This window comes from Poecilia mexicana, unplaced genomic scaffold, assembly GCF_051168715.1.
Source record: "Poecilia mexicana isolate PSO_F unplaced genomic scaffold, ASM5116871v1 scaffold_14, whole genome shotgun sequence".
Lineage (NCBI taxonomy): Eukaryota > Metazoa > Chordata > Actinopteri > Cyprinodontiformes > Poeciliidae > Poecilia > Poecilia mexicana.
The window spans coordinates 1,298,822-1,320,880 of NW_028263383.1; the positions used below are offsets into that span (position 1 = coordinate 1,298,822).

A 22,059-nucleotide genomic window follows, 5' to 3' on the forward strand; every position below is an offset into this window, starting at 1 on the left:
GCAAGTTGATGTACAGTAAAATACACAAGGCAGTGTGAAAAAACCCCATTTAAAAGCCAAACTGAGCTAAATCAGTAAAGCTAGCTAAAATACAGATGATGGCATCTAGGGTATTCTAGTTGACCTACAGGAGCATGCTACATGCAGAGTGGAAGAAAAACTAAAACCAATAGCTAAAACTAGCTAAAAAGAAAAACATAATTGCAGAATCTAAGCCAGCACAACAATATGTTATTGTTGATATCTCCGCTGTTTAGTGGAATTTTATTAATCAAAGAGCTGTGAAAGAATCTTAATAATTAATCAGAGAAAGGCAGCCTTGCACACTCTTGCAGATTTGCACACCTCGACCCAGTCATACACAGCTTAACTTGTAATCTGACACCAGTGGCACATCAACCCCCAAACTAAGTAACTATTAAACAAACTGCAGACATAGTTACACATGAGAAAAGGAATGTTTCACAGACTTGGTAAGGTGCTAGCAGTTTGTTGCAAAATGGAGAATGTTGCTCAGTTACCTACAGCTGACACTTTAGAACATTTTCGATGCAGTAGCTGTTCTCAGGCTTAATTTATGGACTCTAATTTTAAATCAGGCAGAAATAGAGTTTTGCTCATCTATAAGATACTGTGACCTCAGGCATTGTCCACAGCCCATAACTAAAATTAACCTTTGACAAATTTAGTATCTTCTACCAACAACCAACGGTTTCTGTAGTGTAGTGGGCATCATGTTTGCTTAACATGCAAAAGGTCTGTGGTTTGTAACCAAACAGAAAAGGTTTTTTCCCCAAGTCATCATAGGGTGTTGTAAGTCAAACAGCTGAATCATGGCAGGAGGAATTGCCTTTAAGACTGTTAAATTGAATGTTTAGTATATTTTAATGTGGACTTTCTTTAGAAAATCAACGTACAATAAAAAGCTGCCATTGGAAATATGACAATGTTCACAGAGCAAAAAATACGCTTTCAGATGTAAAATATTGAAATCATTTTTGTTCCACTCTTTTTGTGTACATGAGTGAATACATCACATTTTGCTCTGTATTCATCAAGTCATAAGAAAACACATTTGATATCTCCAGCAATGACTTTGGAAAGCAAAAATACCTACATTGTGGTCGTACTTTTTAGCAGCACAAATGCCTAACGAGCGACTGCTTCTCCATTTTGGATGTCGGCGTTTCAGCACAGTTAAGTGGCGAAGTGTATAAAGAAAAGTGGAAGAACTCAAGAGTGTGAATGCCTACAGCATTCATGGTAATAAATCAAAATAACATCCAAACTGATTACTTCCACATTTGTAAAGGATATTTTCTGCAGAAATGAAGCAAGCATGACTTTCAGAAGTCATCGAGTTTCCATCTGTTCAGGCAGCAATCGCAGAACTGCTTTCAGTTCGTCTTGCAATATTGTTCCCACGTTGACACGGTGGACGTCTCAACAAATCATGGGAATAGTGTACACTAATCCATTAATAGTGTGTGTTACTGTTTCAAGAAGAAGTAAGATTCAGAACATAACTTACCTCACACTTAGTTATCCTTTACACCACTTCACAAAAGCAACCTATAGCAAAAATAGAAACATCCATATGCATCACTCTCCATACCTGTGCACATCTGTAAACACGTGTAAAATATCCTATTTTAAAATATATCCTTTATTGCACTTGCATAATCTGCAACTGCAATAAAGGATATTGCAGACTACATTTATGGGGTAAAAACTAGCCTTTAAAGCTTCCTTAAAATGTGAAAGTTTGGTTTAAATGGATTTGTGCAGAGAGGAAGAAAATCCAGCAACAGTATATTATTTTATTTTGCAAAATTAAAGATTCCACGTATAGCATTTCTTATAAAATGAATGTTACTGGAGCATATTTTACTTTTACTCAAACTGCCTTATAAGTGATTATCAATGACTTCCTTTGATGCCGGTGTGTGTGGAAATAAAAGAAGGAAGACTATTTTTTGTCAGACCAAAGAATCCGCCATGCAAGTTGATCACAGTAAGTCAGGAAATGACTTCATACAGTGACATCAATATTTAGTGGAGCTGAAGTCTATTTTTGCCACCATGCACAATTTGATGGATGGTGAGGGGGGTAAAAACTAGCCTTTAAAGCCGATTTTTCTAAAATTGTAGCCAAAAGTTGCATCTTGACAATGCAACTATTGATCAGAAATTTAAATAGAGTTGGTCAAGGACACATGCACTAGTAATGTTACAGAGGTATAACTACACACTACTTTTAAAACCTTGTCTTTATTTTGATTTTTGATTTAAAAGACAACAATAAAACATTACATTTTTAAAAATGCATTAGTTTTACCTTCCCACTTGTACAAATGAATGAAGGTTTCACAGAAAAATACAGGTAATTAACCCTAACAAATGCTTCACTACTTTTGATTTTTTTAAAGGTTGTAGTTAGTTAAGTATGGTATGTTTGATTTGCAGTATGCTTTAGTAACTGTAGTAACTGTTTATGAACTCCAGATGTCATTATTCAGGCTGAACTAAATCTAGACAACAATCAATCAAACACACAGGTTTTAGCTGATTGATTTAAAATCCAGGTCTTCATTACATGTATATGGGCCAACACCATGTACGAGTCTCGTAATTTGTGTGATCAGAAACCTAACATAGTCAGTAAATTAAAAATAGATTTATTTTTCAACAATTTGAAGAGTCAGGCTTGAGACTTCATTAAAACCCCATGTATGAAAACAAGAGCTAAACAGTGTTGTTAGATAAGAATATTTCTGTACGCTTTCTTTTGCAGCTTTTAAATTGGCTTGTTGCATATCCCAATTTGCACCTTGGACCAGTGGACACCACACATGGTAAACTCGGTACCGTATGGAAGTGACCTTATCTTTAGAGTAAAGAAGAGAAATTACACTCTGACTAAAAATGCTAAATTGTCCAGAAAGAGTAATAAAAATGAAACTGAACTTGTTGAAAGGTTATATGGCTATGCTATCAGATGAAACGGAAAACCAAATTGGCAGTGTCAGCAAACTGGTGGACCCATTTCAGTAATGTGTGGCGCCCCTCAGACCAATAAAACAAGCTGTGTCTTGAAGCAGAGCTAAGTCATACAGTAGTAGTAGCTGGCAGCTTTTATAATTGGCCCTGGAGATCAAACAGAGCAGAATTACGGTCAAAGAGGAATTCGCCCACGCTCAGTTGGGGAGATAAAAATGTGGGTTGAGTTCAATAGGAGGAGCTGAAAATCCAGCATCCAGTCTGTAGACTCCTGTTTTATATGTGATTTGGTGCTGTCTTGTTGACAGACTTTTGTAGGGTGATGTCTTAGGAAGACATCACCATAATGCTGGTGTGTGTCTTCAAAACATTAACAGAGTTACCACCACAACATGGCCTCTCTTAGAGATGCTGAACAAAGGTGTGTGTGCTTAAAACCATGCCTAAATCAATTGAAGCCTACATATGAGACATTTAACTGAGATACTGTGAAATGTTCAGTCCTTGTTAACACATGGCAGGTGCAGATGTAACTTCTTGGTATGAAAATTGGCAATTCCCCCTTTCGTGTGGTCACTCTAAGGTAAACACGAACTTCTGAAAGGCTTCTTAAAAATGTGCGTGGTTGTCCTCCCTTACCAATTGGTCAAACAGTTGTGCAACATGACATCCTGTCAAGACACCATTTTGATGCCTTCTCATAATATCTGATATTTTTGAAAAGGACCAAAAAGGTAAAGAGGATTAAAATTAACCCACATCTGTTACTGAGGTTACCACAGCCCACTGACATCTTCACTACTTTGCTTGAAATGCCATCAACTGTGCCTCCTAGTGTCCTATGAGTGTAAGTTCCCTAAAGTTTTGTTTTGTAATTATTTACATGCCCGTCTCTGCTCTGCGTTTGCACCAGATTGATGGAAATCAGTACGTTCTGCCCTTAAGCATGTGAGTGAAGTTTTTACTAGAGTTGCTTTTAAAGTTTATCTCAATTTGATTCATTTTTCTGATAGTGCTACTGGATCACATAACACAGACAAACCAAGTTATTTGACAGTTTAAAGAGAGTTTTATAGCAATAATAACTCAACAGGAGCATTGTTCTGTTGCTGGCCACCATTATCCACTCGTTGAAACAGAGATTAAATGTTTAGTGGGCTGCAACAATGTGGATTTAAAGACTGATAAAATAATAACGAGCCACTGTTTTCTTATCTTTTGGTTTCGTGACTCAGTTCTACTTTTGACCTTTCATTTCTTACTCCATATTGCGTCAAAAAACATCCTCCATGTACTCTCTCCAACACAGCACAATGAGGACAAGAGGACAGACAGCGGTCCCCCACTCAGATTCTTGTGCAGAAATGAAAACGTTTCATCTGGACTCTGAGGCCGTTTGTTTTGTCCTCGTAAATGGGGCCATTGTATGCAAAATCCTTGAATAGAGGCATATGACCTTCTCAGTGCAGGGCAGTGGCTAGTGTGAGCAAAATCATTAGCAATGCAAAGTCATGGTGCTCTGATACTCGTATACACGGTCGCAGATTGAAAAAAGAAATCTGCTTACACAAATGTTTCTGGATGAACTTGATTCAAAACCGCAGCTGACGGTAAGTTCTTCTAATTTTTTTTTCCATGTGTTTCACAGTTGGGTGTCAAATTCTTAGAGAGGCATTCAGCGTTTTCAATCGGTTTCTCGTATTCTGTCGCGTCACATAAATTAGATTGAAACTGAAATTGAATGCGGTTGTATGAAAACTAGGCTGTTTTGAAATATGTTTCGTATGTTTTATGTAAAAACATCAACCGAGACTTGAATGACAAATAAGGTTGTTTTTTTTTTTTGGAAAACTTTTAGGTTTTTTTCAGTTTTCAACAAACTTTATAAGTGATCTCAAGGCTTCAGTTGTTGTAACCAAAGGTGCCCTGTTACACTGGGCACAGGTGCCCACCCTGCATCATGACGTCTTGTTAACATGTGTCACATGACGCATGATGTCGGGTGTCTGTGTTGCTCTTAAGTGAGCGGCCAACTTCACAGGGGGGACAGAGAGGTTTCCTCCCTCCTCTGGATCCACATCCATGCCAAACCAGCAGGTCAACTTTTGTTCTCCACACTGCCTCCTATGCCTCTGACACCTCCAGCGGAGCCTGGTAACAACTCTGACATTCATACCTGGGCCGGGGTTTGATGCATTTTATGATGGATGACTGATGAGCAGACTATATAAATTTAAATCCTGAAATTCTTTTAGAGAAAACATTGTGATCAATTGAAGTTCATTTTTGCTGTACAAAACAGATTAACGCTTAAGTTGTAACTTTTAACCGAAGGTGCATGTTTGTTTATGAGTCTGATTTTTTAATGGCACATTCCTATTCCCTAAATCCATCTGACATCTTAGCACAGTTATCCTTGAAGGGGGTTTGGTGCCTAGCGACTAGCGATCATCAGGTGAGAGGCAGGGTCGCCAGCCCACCGCAGAATATTTATTAAAATAAATTAATGATGTCAAAACACCTTTAAAACCTGGATTTTAATTTTTTTTTTTCATTCAAAAGAACCCAGAACAACTTAAATTAAAAATGCCGGATTGGAGAAAGGTTTGAAACATACCATATTTTAAGATTTTATGCAAACTTACTTATTCGGTCTTCTTTACAGCGCCTGTCAAATGTCTGATTTAAATCACAACCCTGTTGTCATCTAGAAAATCCCTAATATTTTTTTTTTCTTTTATTTAAAAACTGTCCTAAATATATAGCAAATATCAATGTTTTAAGTGATCAATCATAGAAGATAGAAATTGTGATGTAAGACAAGGAAATATTTTCTGCTTTTTCACTGGAATTCAGGATTTAATCCGTCTTTGTTTAGGTAATAAAAAAAAAGTGTCGACAGATTCAATAATGAGAACGCTATCTAACAGCGAACGCTCCAAATAAAAATCTAATTCAGTAAGCGTTCATAGGATCTCAAATGTATTTCTTTTTGAGATTATTTTCAGATTTGCTTGTGGAAAAATCTATAACTGTTTATAATTCTATACAAATTTGTATCTCCTAAAATTTTCAACTTGAAAATGTCATTAAAAGAGAAAAAACACCAACAATAATTATACAATACAATAATTAGCTGGTCATAGTAACACTGCACATAACGAGAAACTTTTCGTTATTGGTACTAAATTACACAACCCTGAGGTCAGCGTGTATAACGGGTTTTAAAGGGTCGGTGAGCCGCCAGCTTCAGATGTGTCTCTTCTCCAACACAGCTCCTTCAAATGATCCAACAACCTCTTTGACATGTCATTATGTTCTGCAGAGGCTTGCTGCTTACCTATCATTGGATGTAGATGTGTTGAACCGGGGACTGAACTGAAACGTGCAGGACGCTGGTCCATAAAGACTGACTTTGGACACCACTCAGCCAAAATTAACCAATAAAACAAAAGGTTAGGTTGAGTTTAACCTACAAAATTACAGACAATGGAAACAATTTATATACATTTTTTAGGTTAATTTTAAGCAATAATTCATTGTAAAAATTATGTTGTGGAATTTATTAAATTCTGACAATTGTTTTAAATGCTCTTGTTTTTCCAAGTTAGTTAAATTTTCATTGGCACAACCTCTGGAAAAAGGTAATAGTTTGCGACTAAGATGTAGAATTACCAAAACGGTACAAAAAAAAAAAACTTTTAAATATTTCTAAAAGTTGTACATGCAAACATTTTTACCTTAAAATCCTCAACTACCTCGGTGTTAAAGGTATTAGCAATAGCAGAATCGCTAAACTAATCAAAGCTTGCTCCAACCAATCTCAAATTATCCAGCACACAAACCTCATGTAATACAAGTCCAATTACAGTTTTTAACTTTTACTAGAAAGGTTTCATTCTCTCTTTGCTGCTTGTTTTTGACTCATATTCTGGGCAGAACCGTGTTGCTGTGATGAGACGAAGAAATATGAAGGTAGTGCGGTGCTGTGGGAGAGACATGTAAAGACTTACAGGGATGTCTGCTCTTGAATTTTTATATGAAACATCTTTGCTGCATTAATTTTTTGTTTTCACAGAGTAGAAGTACAAAGTAAAAATATGCATCGGCCTTAGATTTGTTTAAGTAGGAATTACTGTTAGATTAGCTATTTGCTGAGCATTATATCTACAAACATGAGTAAAATAAAATTAATAAAGAGCTGCACTTCAAAAAAACTTTTATTTTGAAAAGTGTGCTGAACAGAAGTTAATTTCATTACACAGTGTGACATTTAGTTTCACATAATGAAAAAAAACACAATAAAATTCATATTTTATCTGCATTTAACTCTTCTACAACATTTTTTTTCTCTGAGATGCTTTGATGTTTATTCCAATGTTTTCTTTTCACTTGTTGCTTTTTTCCTTTTTAAAATACATGTCATAAAATTTTACTGAAAACATTTATTTGCCTTTTTTCCCACGATTTTATCACTTCTCCAGTGTGTCCCCATTCTGTTATGGTTAAAATAATGTTTCTTAGTCATCTCCAACTACGCTCATTTGCAGTCCTGTGGTTCTGTGAGTGGGTGTGATTTTATGAACGTGGATCATCAGAAGCTGGCGGTTTCATCAAATGTTTACATCTTAATTGCTTGTTTTTGTGTCTATGCTGACTAAAATGCATTTCGTACATATTTTTTGAGTTGTTTTTCACAGATGCTTTTCATTTGTTGACCTTTTGGTATGCTTTTTTTCATTATTATTGCTACAGACCCGGAACCAAAAATGAACTGGGCATCTTTTTATGCTGTGGTTAGCGGCGTTAACAGACACTCCACTGGCATCGGCCGCATCTGGCTCTCTGTCTTGTTCATATTCCGCATCCTGGTCCTGGTGGTTGCGGCTGAGACCGTGTGGGGCGACGAGAAGTCCGGCTTCACTTGCAACACCCAGCAGCCTGGCTGCAACAGTGTCTGCTATGACCACTTCTTCCCCATCTCTCACATCCGCCTGTGGGCCCTCCAGCTCATCCTGGTTTCCACCCCGGCCCTCCTGGTGGCCATGCACGTGGCCCACCGCCGGCACGTCGACAAAAGGCTCTACAAACTGTCGGGGCGAACCAATCCCAAAGACCTGGAGCAGATCAAGACCCAGAAGATGAAAATCACAGGGGCTCTGTGGTGGACTTATGTCATCAGCCTGTTGTTCCGTATTGTCTTTGAGGTCATTTTTATGTTTCTGTTCTACATGATTTATCCCGGTTACAAGATGATCCGGCTGGTGAAGTGTGACTCGTACCCGTGCCCCAACACGGTGGACTGTTTTGTTTCGAGGCCCACGGAGAAAACGGTCTTCACCGTCTTCATGCTGGCCGTGTCTGGGGTTTGTATCCTGCTCAACATCGCAGAAGTGGCATTCCTGGTAGGGAAAGCCTGCGGTAAGCATCTGCACAGTGCTGGAGACTCGACTATGGGAGCTTGGATACAACATAAACTTCGTTCATTCTAACCAATGCACAGATAGTTTAAAACTGGTGAGAATCAAAGGAATAGTTTAATGAGAAACATCTGGTTTCAGCCTCAAAGAGGGAAATTTAGACAATTTATTGTGCCAGCAATTCAAGAGTTCAAAGATATTCTGTCACAAATAATAATAATAATAATAACATTAATTAACTGTTGCATTGCAAAGATGTGCCTGCACCACGGTCAGTATCATTATTAACGTTATTTAATGTTATTTATTAAATTATTTATTGGAATCTGTATTAATTTTAATAGGGAAAATATCTGACGACTTGAACATAACATGTTAAGAATTACACCTTTGTGGTGAAGAAAAGTAATGACTTTAACCATTGTTTGCACTAAGGTGACTTTCAATGCTGATCACATTTCCGAATAAAGGAAGCAGAAGGTAATAATGAGAAGAAATACACTTGAATAGCACATTTTTGCTCTGATGTTTATTGCTGACTGCTAAACCCAGAATTCAAATGTAATGTTTCTTTTGGTTTGTTTTTTTTTTTTTTTTGTAGTGGTGTCATCACTGGCCAAGCACGACAGAATAAATTCAGAGTGTGTACTTGTGTTATTTCACTGGCTGGAAGTTTTTTTTTGTTTGTTTTTTTTTCTTCTAGCAACCTCAAAGAAATGTATTTTACTGAGAGTTTGTTGACTAGACCAAGTTGTGCGCAACTGAGATAAATTACAATGTAATGTCAATAAGTTGATTTCATGTTTTGTAACCAATCGTAGCATCTGTGAACATCACTAAGTTTTTTCAACCACTGACTCTACATTTGATTGAGTTCTGAACTTTGACTGGGCCATTATAGCATCTAAACAGCTTCAGCTGCACATTTAGGCTCACTGGATGGTGAACCTTTGCCTGAGTCTCAAGTTTTTAACAAGTTGTCTAACAGGATCATTCTAAAAATGTCAAGAGTCCTAAATACCTTCATGGAGTAATTAAAGTAGCTGTCACCTGGGTGTTTAAAGTTTAAATAAGCAGAGTCAGTGTATTTTCTCCCTAAATAAAGTTGTAATACCAAATTTAACCACAGGGTATCAGTCTTCCCAAAGTTAAAACTGATCTGTGCTCCTTTCAGCTGCAACCAGATCGATACAGAGAAGAAAAAGAGAAAACCCTGGATGAAACTTTAACACATTTAGCAACTTCTTCACCGAGTTTAGGCAGCTCCCATGTTGCCACCTGTGAGCAAGCGTCTCAGTTTGCTGTCGTCCTCATAATTAGCTGAGTCCAGGGTCCTGAGGTTATCAATAGCCGCCCCATGTAAGGGGGTCAGTGTGTGTGTGTCACAATGAGTGACCCTGAGGACAGCTGGGTCTGGAAAGGGGGCGCTATCTTTTTATGGAACATGCCAAAACCTCCCCATCTATTAGGTCCGTATTAATGAGAAACACTGAAGCAGTGGGATTCTACAAGTAGAAGCAAAAATTCCCCCAGTAAAGCAGAATACCTAATTAAACAGGTAAAAAAAAAAAAAAAAAAAAGTAAATCAGCTTTTGCAGTAATGACATACTTTATTATTGGGATCTGACCCTTTTGGCTGAAAGTTGTTAAATTGGCTACAGTTAAAGTTAATCTGACTTTTTGACAGCTAATGACAAGCTGAAGAAAAAATCTAATTACAACTGCTGCCAAGAAAAGGTTTTTATTATCCTGAAACCATTTTTGTGTTAAAAGCTATTCAATAGCTCAACCAAACGGAATCACACATCTATAAATCCATAAGTTAAATTGTGCAAATGTTTTCGTTATTTAATCCTGACAGCATGATGTTGCCACCACTGTGTTTTTTTTATGTGTTAATGGGGGATTTGCAATGCTTCCTTTGCATGTAGCTAAGCCAACAATTTCAGTTTTGGTGTGTTTTTCATGTGTTTAGTGTGCTCTGTTTTAATCCCAGCTCTGCTACAAACCTCTCCGCAACTTCATCTGTGACACATCCAGGGGACACGTTGGTCTTCATTACCAAATTTTTGAGCCCTTAACAGAAAACATGCATTTAATGCTGAGAATAAATTCAATGCAGATGGACTCTTTCTGCTAATAAGGTGATTTCTAAAGCCTTGTGGTTCTCCCAGATTTTAATTATAGGAATGAGAATAAAAGAAACAGAATATTCCATACACATTACATTTATGCTCTCCTGATACAATAAAAGAAAGCTTGTGGTTGTAGCGTGACAAAACTGTGAAAAAATGTACCATAATACGATTGTAAGGCAACACAGCTGTTAAAGCAACTCTGCTCGACTAAAATATTTACTTTCTAAATTCTCAGACTGAATTTCTTGATAAGTTCTTGATCCTGAAGCTGCAAAAACAAAGTCAGGGGGGGATTCATGTCACTAAAAGATTAGCATTGCAGCCACTCCCCACGCCATGAATTATATTTAGAGCTCACCAACACGTCAACTTATCTGCTGGACTCTTCAGCTGCCTCTGAGTTCAAAAGAAAAAGCTGAGACGTTTCAACAAATTGGAAACGTTTCATCTGGTTTAGCTGTGGCTCCTCTTCTGAACAAGCACTTTGGGGAAGTCGCCATAATACCAGGCAGTTCCACGCACTGCTCGGTGAAAACTATCTTGTAGAAGATTGTCTTTGTGCTTCGGTTTCCTCTAAAGTTGCGCCACTGTGAGGTGAAGAGCCCCACTCAGCTGAAGACTGAGGGAAATGAACATTATCAGGTAGGTCTTTCTCCAAGTAGACAGATAGGAACGTGTCATACTGTATCAAACACCTGTATGATCCCTGAAAACACAGACAGCAGTCCAGGTTAAACAGCATGGCTGGGTTCTTGTGGATATCGATTCCACTGTTCTGCCTCATAGTCTGTATTTTGAACAGATACTCAAATCTCCATACGTTTTAATGATTTGTTCACTTTTAAATGACAACTGCAACTATTTTTAAAACAGCATGCGTGGTTTGGTTGGACACACTGTCACAAGATCCCCGGCAAGCCCAGCAGTCTCACCGAGACCGCTTCAGGAATCGCACAGTCCAGGACGTTCCTACTAGCAGACATTAAGGACGCCACAACAAGAAAAACAAAGGTTGACTTCATGAGAGATCAGTATCTATCATGAAGATACAGATCCTTACAAAAGATACAAAAGACACAATACATTTTCTGAAGTATTATAGTAGAGAATATTAATTATAAAGAATCTGGTAATTACAAAATTGTCAGGATTTGAGTTTTCTGTGTAATTATGTTAGGTATTTTGTGTTTATTTAGATCTGTGTCCCTTGTGGTCCCGTCTGCTCCCCAGGTGTGTCTTGTCTCGTTGATTAGCCTTCGTGTATTTAAGCGGAGATTATGGCGGCGGCCTAGGGGTGGGGCAAAATACGGTTTCACAGATTGACGTCTGCATCTCATCTGATGACAACTGGAGAAGATAAATCCTCTAATGTTGAGTTCAGAATATATATATTAACAGGTTCCCCAGTAAATTATATGTCATGCTGCCCCAGTCATTGTTGACTCATGGTTGCTAAAAGCTTTACAAGACCGACTAATTTTAGTGACACAGTGGGCGTAAAATATTTAATAAAAATGTTGCGCTACATGAGACTGTCTTTATTTTCATTCTTACATTTAATTTTATGGCATACAAATTTACAAGTTGATCGCCGATATTGTCTCTAAGTGTATTCTGGGTAAAACACGTCACCAACCATCCACAACGTCATCATCACTCAGAGATACTTAGGAAGTTTGATGGACTCAACGTGACATAGTCGCTCACCATGGTGCCGAAGCTTGTTGCGGGTATTAGTATTTTATAAAATCGTGTTTTCATGAGCTTTGTTATTTTGGGCATAAAGGGCCCGGTCATTAGCCCCGCCCCCCGGCCCGACGCCGACTTGTTCCGCCACCGAGCCCACCTGTTGTCTCTGTCCCTGTCAGATCCTTCTATATTGAGTGTCGTTGTCAAAGTAAGTCGCATCGTCGTTCGCATGTACGAGTTGTCACAGTAGAACTGTCAAGTCCTGTGTCTGCTTCAGCTCTCCTGTGCTGTCTCTTTATTTTTGATCAGTTGCAACCAGTAATTAGCCTTAGCTTTTGCTTCACTGTGCTGCCTGCTTTTGCTTCACTGTGCTGCCTGCTTTTGTTTCACTGTGCTGCCTGCTTTTGCTTCACTGTGCTGCCTGCTTTTGTTTCACTGTGCTGCCTGCTCAATGTGGACTGTTTGAGCTAATAATTAAACATTAAATCACCTTTCATCTTCATCACCCTGGGTCTCACACATCACAACTCATGGCAAAAATTAATTGTGTCAATATTTCAGATGTCTGTTCTTTATATTGCTTAGAAGAAAAACAGGAGTACTCAGAAGATCATTTGACAATTCATAGTAGTTTATCAGCACAGATAAAATCTAAATTCCCACAGAGAAAATAAACATTTCTAAGTGTTTTTGGTGTGGCAGCTGATGCTTTTGCATAAATGGTTGAACCTTGTTGTAGGACACAGGTTAGTTTTCTGTGGTCATTCTGAAGCTACTGTCCTGCCCCCACCTGTTTCCACAAAGTGTGTCAACAACGGCCCAAATTGTTGAAAACTGAGTTGAACTCAGAATTAATTTTCATTATTTTTAAGTCAGAGGTTTCTTGTCTTTTACTGAACAATTTTTTTTTTTTTTACTAATTTTAAATGAATTTTCCTAATTCTTGCAGGTTTGTTCCCAGGCTTTGTTGATCATTCGTGAGCCTCCATGGCGGACTGGAACTTCTTGGGGAAGCTGCTGGAGAGTGCCCAGTTCCACTCAACCGTGGTGGGCAAGGTCTGGCTCACGGTGCTGTTCATCTTCCGCATCCTGGTGCTCGGAGCCGCTGCTGAGAAAGTGTGGGGAGATGAGCAATCCGGCTTTACATGCGACACCAAGCAGCCCGGTTGCCAAAACGTCTGCTACGACAAGACCTTCCCCATATCTCACACCCGCTTCTGGGTGATGCAGATCATCTTCGTCTCCACGCCTACTCTTATTTATCTGGGTCACATCCTTCACCTGGTCCGCATGGAGGAAAAGAAGAAGGAGAAACTCAAGGACCTTGCCATAAAGAATGAAAAACAACAAGACCTAATTAGCAATAAGCCCGGAAAGGCCTCCATTAAGGACGATCAGGGCCATGTGCGTCTGCATGGTGCACTTCTGCGGACGTATGTCTTCAACATCATCTTCAAGACTCTCTTCGAAGTGGCATTCATCGTAGCTCAGTATTTCCTGTATGGGTTTGAGCTGAAGCCGATGTACACCTGTGACCGCTGGCCCTGCCCTAACGTGGTGAACTGCTACATCTCTCGACCTACAGAGAAGACGGTCTTCATCCTTTTCATGCTGGCAGTAGCTTCGTTGTCCCTGCTGCTAAATTTGGTGGAAATATACCATTTAGGTTTCAAAAAATGCCACCAGGGTCTTCGCTGCAGAAGGTCAAAGATGGAAAGGGAAGCTCCCAAGGCCTTAGGTGAGGGGGTGATACCTTTCGTTCCAAACTACACCTACTTTACAGGTCACTCTACAATGGCTGAGCCCTTTCCTGCAAACTCAAAGTACAGCACAGCAGAGCCAAACTCTCCTTACAGCCCCTACAACAGCAAAGTAGTCTACAAGCAGAACAGAGACAACATGGCTGTAGAGAGAAAAGGCCGATCAGACGGAGACGATGCAGAGAAGACAAAAACATCCGGTCCTGTTATTGATACTCCTGTGGAAAACCAGCGTAGAAACAGTCAGTCCAGCAAGCACAGCAACAACAAGGGCAGGTTGGACGACCTGAAGATCTGAGAACTTCATGTTTCCACCCGAGACTCAGGGACTACAGGAAAAACCCATTACCGGATGTGATGCATCTTAGACATCTGTTAGCTCCAGAGAGGTTGGATTGAGCCACTCAGTAAGGCAGAATTTCAGAACAGAAGTATTGGGATGAATTTTGAAGGTTTGAGAGTTTATAGGCAATATCAAAAATCTTTGACAAAGTAGACAGAAAGAAAAATTAATTTTGTAACTGATTGCATTTACCACTTTGATCAATGAAATATTGGCAATGATAATAATTGTGTGTTGTAATTGTAAACTTGAGGGATCTCTTTATGATGTTTCATTTCTGCATTACCTACTGACTATATCACTGAGTAATCCTCAGATGCATGGAGAAACAATATATTGTTTTCAATGGGTTAATTTGCACTGTTATGGCATGATGAATGTATGACCTGTTATTGTTGGAGATTTTCCTGATATGTTTACAATACTGACAAGTTTTAACGTAAAATTAAGACTGAATGTTTTAACTGCAAAACTACATGCTACAATATAAAATGACTACTACACTGTAACATTTTTAAGAAGCCATGGTGCTGTTCGTTTACAACTTTAATAGCTTATTGTGTAATTTGTTTTGGTTTAAATAGTTGCTATCTTTTTGTTTTGGGACAAATTTTTGTCATTTTTGTGTAGATTTGATTAGTTCTGCAATATTTTGCCTTGGTAGGTTGAATGGTAGCTACTGCAGTTGAATTCTCCGTTTGTTTACAATGGTACAGCTTTTCATCACAGAGTACCGCATTCGCTTTTTTAAATAAAAAGTTGCTAGAGAAGATTCAAAAGTCTCCAAATATAGGGACAAAGTAGATAAGTTGGTCAACAGCGGCTTTCTCATTTCAGCCCTGCTTACCCCCTGCGTTTATCCCATAGTTGGTTGGGCATTTTGGTGTCTTTTGCCCACTTTGGAGGAATTTTTCAAAATACAGTATGTATGCTTTCAGCAGGGTTAATTACATTTAAGAAGATTTTTCAGCTGCTTAGATTAATAATATATCTTTGTGCCAAAAATATCTTTGGCCGCTGATTTTTTATTTATTTTTTAGTTTTTTGGGGTGCATCAAATGTTTTTTTTTTATTTTTATCAGTCTTGTTAAAATTAACCCCTTAATTGCATGCAGATGTCTTAAATTTCAAAAGTACATACTTCTGAACTAGCAGTTCATATTATTTGATTGTATTTGTTTTGGACATGGAGAATTATGCCTATGATACTTTGAAAAATAAATGGTTGTCAAAGGAGTTTATGAATTTTTGTAAAGTGGTCTTTGAAAACAAAAAGTGTGAAGTCTTTATTCTGACTGTACATTACTTCAACACTCTGATTCAAATGCCATTTGAAGGATGTGATCGCAAAGGTGGGGCAGATGTCCTGACTTCGTCATAGGCAATCTGTCTCCACTGTGTCATTTGCTCCTGAAAGGCCAGTTTAATGGTATCTACAAAAAAGGTTATCGTATTATCAATCATAAAATTAAATCCTGCAATACATGTATGAAAACCTTTGATCAGAGCTGAATATTAATATTAGTTTTTAGGACTTTGTACAATGAGTACATTAAAGAAGTTGTAAGATCTTTATAGAATACATTTGTGAGGATTTGTTGAACTAGGTGTTCACAATTTACAAATTGCTCAAAGGATCAGTTCAGTTCTGTTCTGTTGACAGACACACATCAGTGTGGATGCACACATTCCCGACCACATACCTTCATACACTGGTGAGAGCCGAGGCTGCAAAGGAGTCCTGTCTGCTGGCTATATATAGCGGCCCTGCAGACTTGACGGAGTATCCTTGCTGAAATGGGGGTAGGGGACCAAGTGTTTTCTCCTGCATAAGGAAAATTCTAACATTTTTAAAGCTTATTAGAAAAATCAGCCACATCTAACATTCAGAAGTCACGCTGTCTTTAAAAAGCTGGACAGATTGAACAGTGGAGCTATGCGTCTTCTACCGTATTATCATTAAATGCTGGAAAATGTTGCCAGCTGAACCTTAAAGTGTAAGCTGATCTCACAGAAAAGTACATTTTTATTACACCCATATAACTGTCACTGACAGGTTGGTTAGACCTTTTTTCTTCTTTTTTAGAAACTGAAGGATCTTTATTGTAGTTTCCTACTCTTATGCTGTGAACTACAAGATCTCCAAAATTTCCAAAGCACTCTAATCCAGTTGTCAATTAGTGGCAAATCACTGTCTCTATTTTTAATAAAGCATACATTTAAGATTTAGCACGTTATGTTTACAACCTGACAGGTAAAACTAATGGTATTGATCATCAGTAAGTAATTTTTTGCATGGTGAGTTGATGCTGTAACGTGTCTATAGAGGAACGATTATTTCCTGCTCGGTGAAAACGAGTTTCCTGATCCTAATCTTTGCCCGTGACGTATTTAATGCTCTTGTTCATCACTACAAACTTACGGTCCAGGGAATCTCCCTGCCATAAATAACCATCCTTTGCTAAGAGAGAAATGCTGAGCTGAATGAGGCAGCTGCTAATATTAAGGAAGGCCAACACTGACTGAACAGCTTCATTCACTTCCTTTGCTGCCATTCCTAGAACTACAGTCAGGCTTCAAGTCTAAAAGAAAATTTATATCATCGTTCACAACTTCTCCTGTTTGATGATTGGCCAGTTTGAAATTTTACTGGAGAAATTCACTTCAATGGGAGAAAGCCCAGACGTGGCACTGAGGGGAGATTAGAATCAAGTGGTCAGGCTATTTTAGATCACAAATGAGAAAATGTAAAAAATCACAACGGCCTTACTGTTTCATAGGTTACTTTAAGAAGCTCCTGTGCGTCTCTGTATGAATATTCCCTTAGGGGACAGCTGAACAGATGTCAAGGAAGGATGTTCACAATTTCTAATAATGCTGACATATTACAGCTTCTAAAGGCATCAAACGGTAATTTAATATTGTTTTACTTTTACAGATAAACGAAATACATTAACAAATTTGATTAAAACTCGAAAATGTATTGTAAACTAGAATGAATTGAAAACTCTCCATGCACTTTTTGAACAATTCTTGTTTATTAAACTACAGAGATTTTTTTTTTTGTCCTTCTATTAGAAATGCATGTCATGGCAGACAAACATATGCAAACCTATTTCTGCACATGTGGATGTGCTTAAAATGGCAGCTGACAGTAAGCTCATCACATTCACCATGACTTTTACAGATGCCTTCCTTATGTGATCTGCAGGTTTATCCGGTACTTTATTTCTAGTCTTTCATTGGCTGACGTCTCATCACTTGTAAAGGAAAACAAATTCCATCTTCGTTAGTAACCGGTAGTTCAACTTTTACCTTCCGTACTCCATTTCTTACTGCTGAGATCTCCAGCTTAGAAAAAATATTTCTAACTAGATTTGTAGAGCACACTTGATAAAGTCAAAGATCTGCTGTCACTTAATACATGTGAAAATACATTACATAGACTCTATTGGGTATTATCGCCTGACCATATCTCTAACAAATATTTGGTAACTTCTGAAGGGAGTTTGTGTCACATAGTTTTATTTAGGGGTATCAGAATAAAAGGTGCCTCAATATAAATATGGTTAGACACTTATGTGTTAAAATGTTGAAAACTATGTAATAACTTTTGGCATTTGTAGCCGTAATATGATAAAAAAAATTAAAAGGTTCATGATGATTTGCAAGACACCATTTTGTCCATTTAGTGTGTTAGAACAACAGAGACAAGCAACCTGATATTTAAGTTGTCAGGATGCTCTCATAACGAAGGTGATCATTCTTAAGAACTAGGACAGATCAAACAGGAAGTGAAGCAGCACACAGGTGACATAGTAACCCTCCCTCTGTAGGTTACTAGACAGGTTCTTCACTGGATTTTGTATCTCTAAGTCGAGAGAATGAAGAGACGCAGGACTCTCAGCCACTTTAGGACAAAAAGGTAGGGTTTTCTCCATGGTTAATTACAAACAATGTGATCAGAACTCATTCATACATGACCACTGAGACTTTTTGAAAACTCTTTTTCTAAGATTTTGTGACTTTGGTGGTTTTATTTGAAGTGAACAGAAAGGGAAGGACAGAGAGCGAAGACATGAGCTCAGGAGTTGAAACCCTTACAAATCCCAGCAGCTTCTGACTGTGGGACAACCAGTTAAAGACCTGTTTCTCCTGCCTCATGTTTCTCCTGCCTCATGTTTCTTCTGCCTCATGTTTCTGCTGCCTCATGTTTCTCCTGCCTCATGTTTCTCCTGCCTCATGTTTCTCCTGCCTCATGTTTCTGCTGCCTCATGTTTCTGCTGCCTCATGTTTCTCCTGCCTCATGATTCTCCTGCCTCATGTTTCTCCTGCCTCATGTTTCTCCTGCCTCATGTTTCTCCTGTCTCATGTTTCCCCTGCCTCATGTTTCTCCTGCCTCATGTTTCTCCTGCCTCATGTTTCTCCTGCCTCATGTTTCTCCTGCCTCCTGTTTCTCCTGCCTCATGATTCTCCTGCCTCATGTTTCTACTGCTTCATGTTTCTCCTGCCTCATGTTTCTCCTGCCTCATGTTTCTCCTGCCTCATGTTTCTCCTGTCTCATGTTTCTCCTGCCTCATGTTTCTCCTGCCTCCTGTTTCTCCTGCCTCATGTTTCTCCTGCCTCCTGTTTCTCCTGCCTCCTGTTTCTCCTGCCTCCTGTTTCTCCTGTCTCATGTTTCTCCTGCCTCATGTTTCTCCTGCCTCATGTTTCTCCTGCCTCATGTTTCTCCTGTCTCATGTTTCTCCTGCCTCATGTTTCTCCTGTCTCATGTTTCTCCTGCCTCCTGTTTCTCCTGCCTCCTGTTTCTCCTGCCTCATGTTTCTCCTGTCTCATGTTTCTCCTGCCTCATGTTTCTCCTGCCTCATGTTTCTCCTGTCTCATGTTTCTCCTGCCTCATGTTTCTCCTGCCTCATGTTTCTCCTGCCTCCTGTTTCTCCTGCCTCCTGTTTCTCCTGCCTCATGTTTCTCCTGCCTCATGTTTCTCCTGTCTCATGTTTCTCCTGCCTCATGTTTCTCCTGCCTCATGTTTCTCCTGCCTCATGCTTGTCTGAAATTGTTCTCCTGTTAGGACATGAACCCTTTTCTAGTTTCTTAGACCTTTCAGCTGTTTTTTAAAGGAGTGTCCTGTGTTAAGCTCCATCTATTATTCAATCAACTCTGAATTCCTCATGTGTCAGTGCTGAAGAAAAGCATCTCCAAAATGTGAAAATTTTACCTTTTTTTCTTCCCACTCTTCCATAAAATCCAGATTTTTGGAGTTTATAACTAATAGCTGTCATGACCACATATTCTCCTACCTGAACTGTAGTTCTCCATAGCGGCAGCAAAGTTACCATCAGCCTCTGTCATTAATGCTCTTTTTGTCTGTTAGTTTAGGTACATAGTTGTGTATTGGTTTTTATACAACACTCATAATCTTTCCATTTTTAAGGCACAGATTAAGAAAATGTTCAATGCTTCTTTTTTTGTTTTTTTGTAATGAAACCTGCTTTTAATTTCTTCACAGTCCCATCTCTCCACGCCATCTGGGACTGTCTCGCTCCACCAGAAAGTTTTGGGATTGTTCCAATTCCTCTCAGTCGGTCGTGCCTTTAAAACGAGGTGTCCAATCAGATGCCTGAACCATGTAAATCAAGTAAAATGGGAGCTGTGCTGTTTGGCTCAGTCACAACCGGTCTACCCATCTCCCATTCCTCTCCATCATGATTCACGGCTGTTACTGACACCAACCTGGAGGAAGCAGTCTCAGTTCACCAAATTTAAAAGGCATTTTCCTCTTTCATTATAGGTTTCTGTGGTGGATCTGATGAGACAAAGCTAAATTTCCAATGACGATATCAGGAGATTTTGGAGTGGTCTCTCACCTGTTGGCGGCTGCCCAAAAACATTCGACCAGCGTTGGTAAAATCTGGATTTCGGTGCTGTTTGTCTTCCACATCTTCGTCCTCATAACAGCCGCTAAAGAAGTGTGGCAAGATGAGCAGTCCAATTTCTTATGTGACACCAACCAACCTGGTTGTCAACTTGGTTGCTATGACAAGACCTTCCCAGTTTCTCATGTTCGCTTCTGGGTTATGCAAATCATCTTTGTCTCCACACCAACGCTCGTTTATCTGGGGTTTGTAGTTCAAAAAACCCGCATTGACAAAAAGAAAAAAAACAGAACCACCAAAGATCAAAACCACCAAATTTATATCGAAAACTTGAAGGAAGAAACCACCACCAAAGATCGAAGCAACACAGAAACCAGAACCACCAAAGATAAAGACGACCAAACTTCTAATAAAGACTCAAACAATGAGCCTGAAGTGCTGTTGGAAGGTCCAGTCAGGAAAATGTACATTGCCAATGTAGTTTCTAAGATTCTGTTGGAAATAGCCTTCTTTGTTGCTCAGTACTACCTGTACGGATTTGGCCTTGAGTCGATGTACACCTGTGAACAATGGCCCTGCCTTACCAAAGTGTTCTGCTACGTGTCCCGGCCCACAGAGAAAACAATCTTCATCATTTTCATGCTTCTAGTAGCTTTACTATCTCTGCTTCTCAATGTGTTAGAGTTGGGATACATATTTTGGAAGAAAAAAAAGAAAGATTCTGAATGTGATTCGGTCCAAAGTAATTTTGAATGTAAGTCGGTCCAATGTAGTATAGATCGTAACTCGAGTGAGATTGATTCACTGTCTCGTAATTCCAGGAAACGGCATGTAAGTAAGTCAGTCCAATGTAATTTAGGTCATGACTCGAGTGAGAACAATTCACTCGATTGTAACTCGAGTCAGATCAATTCACTCGATCGTAATTCCAGGAAATGTCCTGTAAGTAAGTCAGTCCAATGTAATTTAGGTCATGACTCGAGTCAGATCAATTCACTCGATTGTAACTCGAGTCAGATCAATTCACTCGATCATAATTCCAGGAAATGTCCTGTAAGTAAGTCGGTCCAATATAATTTAGATCATGACTCGAGTGAGATCGACTTACTCAATTATAAATTGAGTGAGATCGATTCACATTATAATAAATCCAGGACTTTCAGCAATAAGAGCTACGTGTAGGTCTAAAGACTCAATGGCAAATAGAAAAAGTCATAATCCCTGAATATCTGGGAGGTTTTTTCTCCCCACTTGGGCCCATTTTTGAGTTTTTGAATGTGAAAAAACTAACTCACTTTTGGGGCACAACGTAACCTTATCAAAGTGTTCTGGTTGATTTCACTTCCAAAAAAAACATTTGCATTAATTGCACGAGTGAGAAGGACTGCCACTTGACCATTCAATTGTTTTTTGATATAAGACAATCTTGGTGTAAAAGACGTGTATGAAAGGACTCGTCTTTTGCATCATGTCAAAAACGTTCTGCATACAAATGTGTGTCATATAGTCATTTTAACAAAATGTTTTATATTTGCCTTTTACTGCAATATTATACACTATTTTGTGTAATTGTTTTCCAGGATTTATAGCAAGTGATGCTATGAAACAATAGAGCAGAACTTGGACTTTTGTTTTTGTTTTGCCCGTTTTTTTTGTTTTTTTTTTTTTTGTTCTTTGTTTTTAGAAAGAATAAAAGTCTTGACTGTTTTAGCTGCATGTTTAGGTGAAAAGTGACATAAACATGATGGTAGTGGTGAGGAAACCACTGCCCATCTCACACTGCACAAGGTTCTGTCAGTGCTGTGTTGTAGAGGGACCCAACTTGTTGGCTGA

At 38.8% G+C, this 22,059-nt stretch overlaps 3 protein-coding genes across 3 annotated transcripts; all 3 read left to right on the forward strand.

Annotated features, from left to right (window-relative positions):
- Positions 1-7,769: 7,769 nt before the first annotated feature.
- Positions 7,770-10,337, forward strand: gjb1a (gap junction protein beta 1a). The gene has a single exon (XM_014996820.2). The coding sequence runs from the start codon at positions 7,770-7,772 to the stop codon at positions 8,490-8,492; it is 723 nt and encodes a 240-aa protein (XP_014852306.1). The 3' UTR covers positions 8,493-10,337.
- Positions 10,338-12,220: 1,883 nt separating this feature from the next.
- Positions 12,221-15,586, forward strand: LOC106923629 (gap junction alpha-3 protein-like). The gene is made up of 2 exons (XM_014996818.2): positions 12,221-12,455; positions 13,197-15,586. The coding sequence occupies exon 2, from the start codon at positions 13,235-13,237 to the stop codon at positions 14,303-14,305; it is 1,071 nt and encodes a 356-aa protein (XP_014852304.1). The 5' UTR covers positions 12,221-12,455; positions 13,197-13,234; the 3' UTR covers positions 14,306-15,586.
- A 2,413-nt stretch (positions 15,587-17,999) lies between these two features.
- Positions 18,000-21,934, forward strand: LOC106923648 (gap junction Cx32.2 protein-like). Its single transcript, XM_088012517.1, has 2 exons — positions 18,000-18,275; positions 19,860-21,934. Exon 2 carries the CDS (start codon positions 20,182-20,184, stop codon positions 21,406-21,408), a length of 1,227 nt encoding a protein of 408 aa, XP_087868643.1. The 5' UTR covers positions 18,000-18,275; positions 19,860-20,181; the 3' UTR covers positions 21,409-21,934.
- The last annotated feature ends 125 nt before the right edge of the window (positions 21,935-22,059 follow it).

Coding starts and splice junctions, on each gene's coding strand:
- LOC106923629 (XM_014996818.2), top strand. CDS start 13,235: ATGGCGGACTGGAACTTCTTGGGGAAGCTGCTGGAGAGTGCCCAGTTC.
- LOC106923648 (XM_088012517.1), top strand. CDS start 20,182: ATGACGATATCAGGAGATTTTGGAGTGGTCTCTCACCTGTTGGCGGCT.
- gjb1a (XM_014996820.2), top strand. CDS start 7,770: ATGAACTGGGCATCTTTTTATGCTGTGGTTAGCGGCGTTAACAGACAC.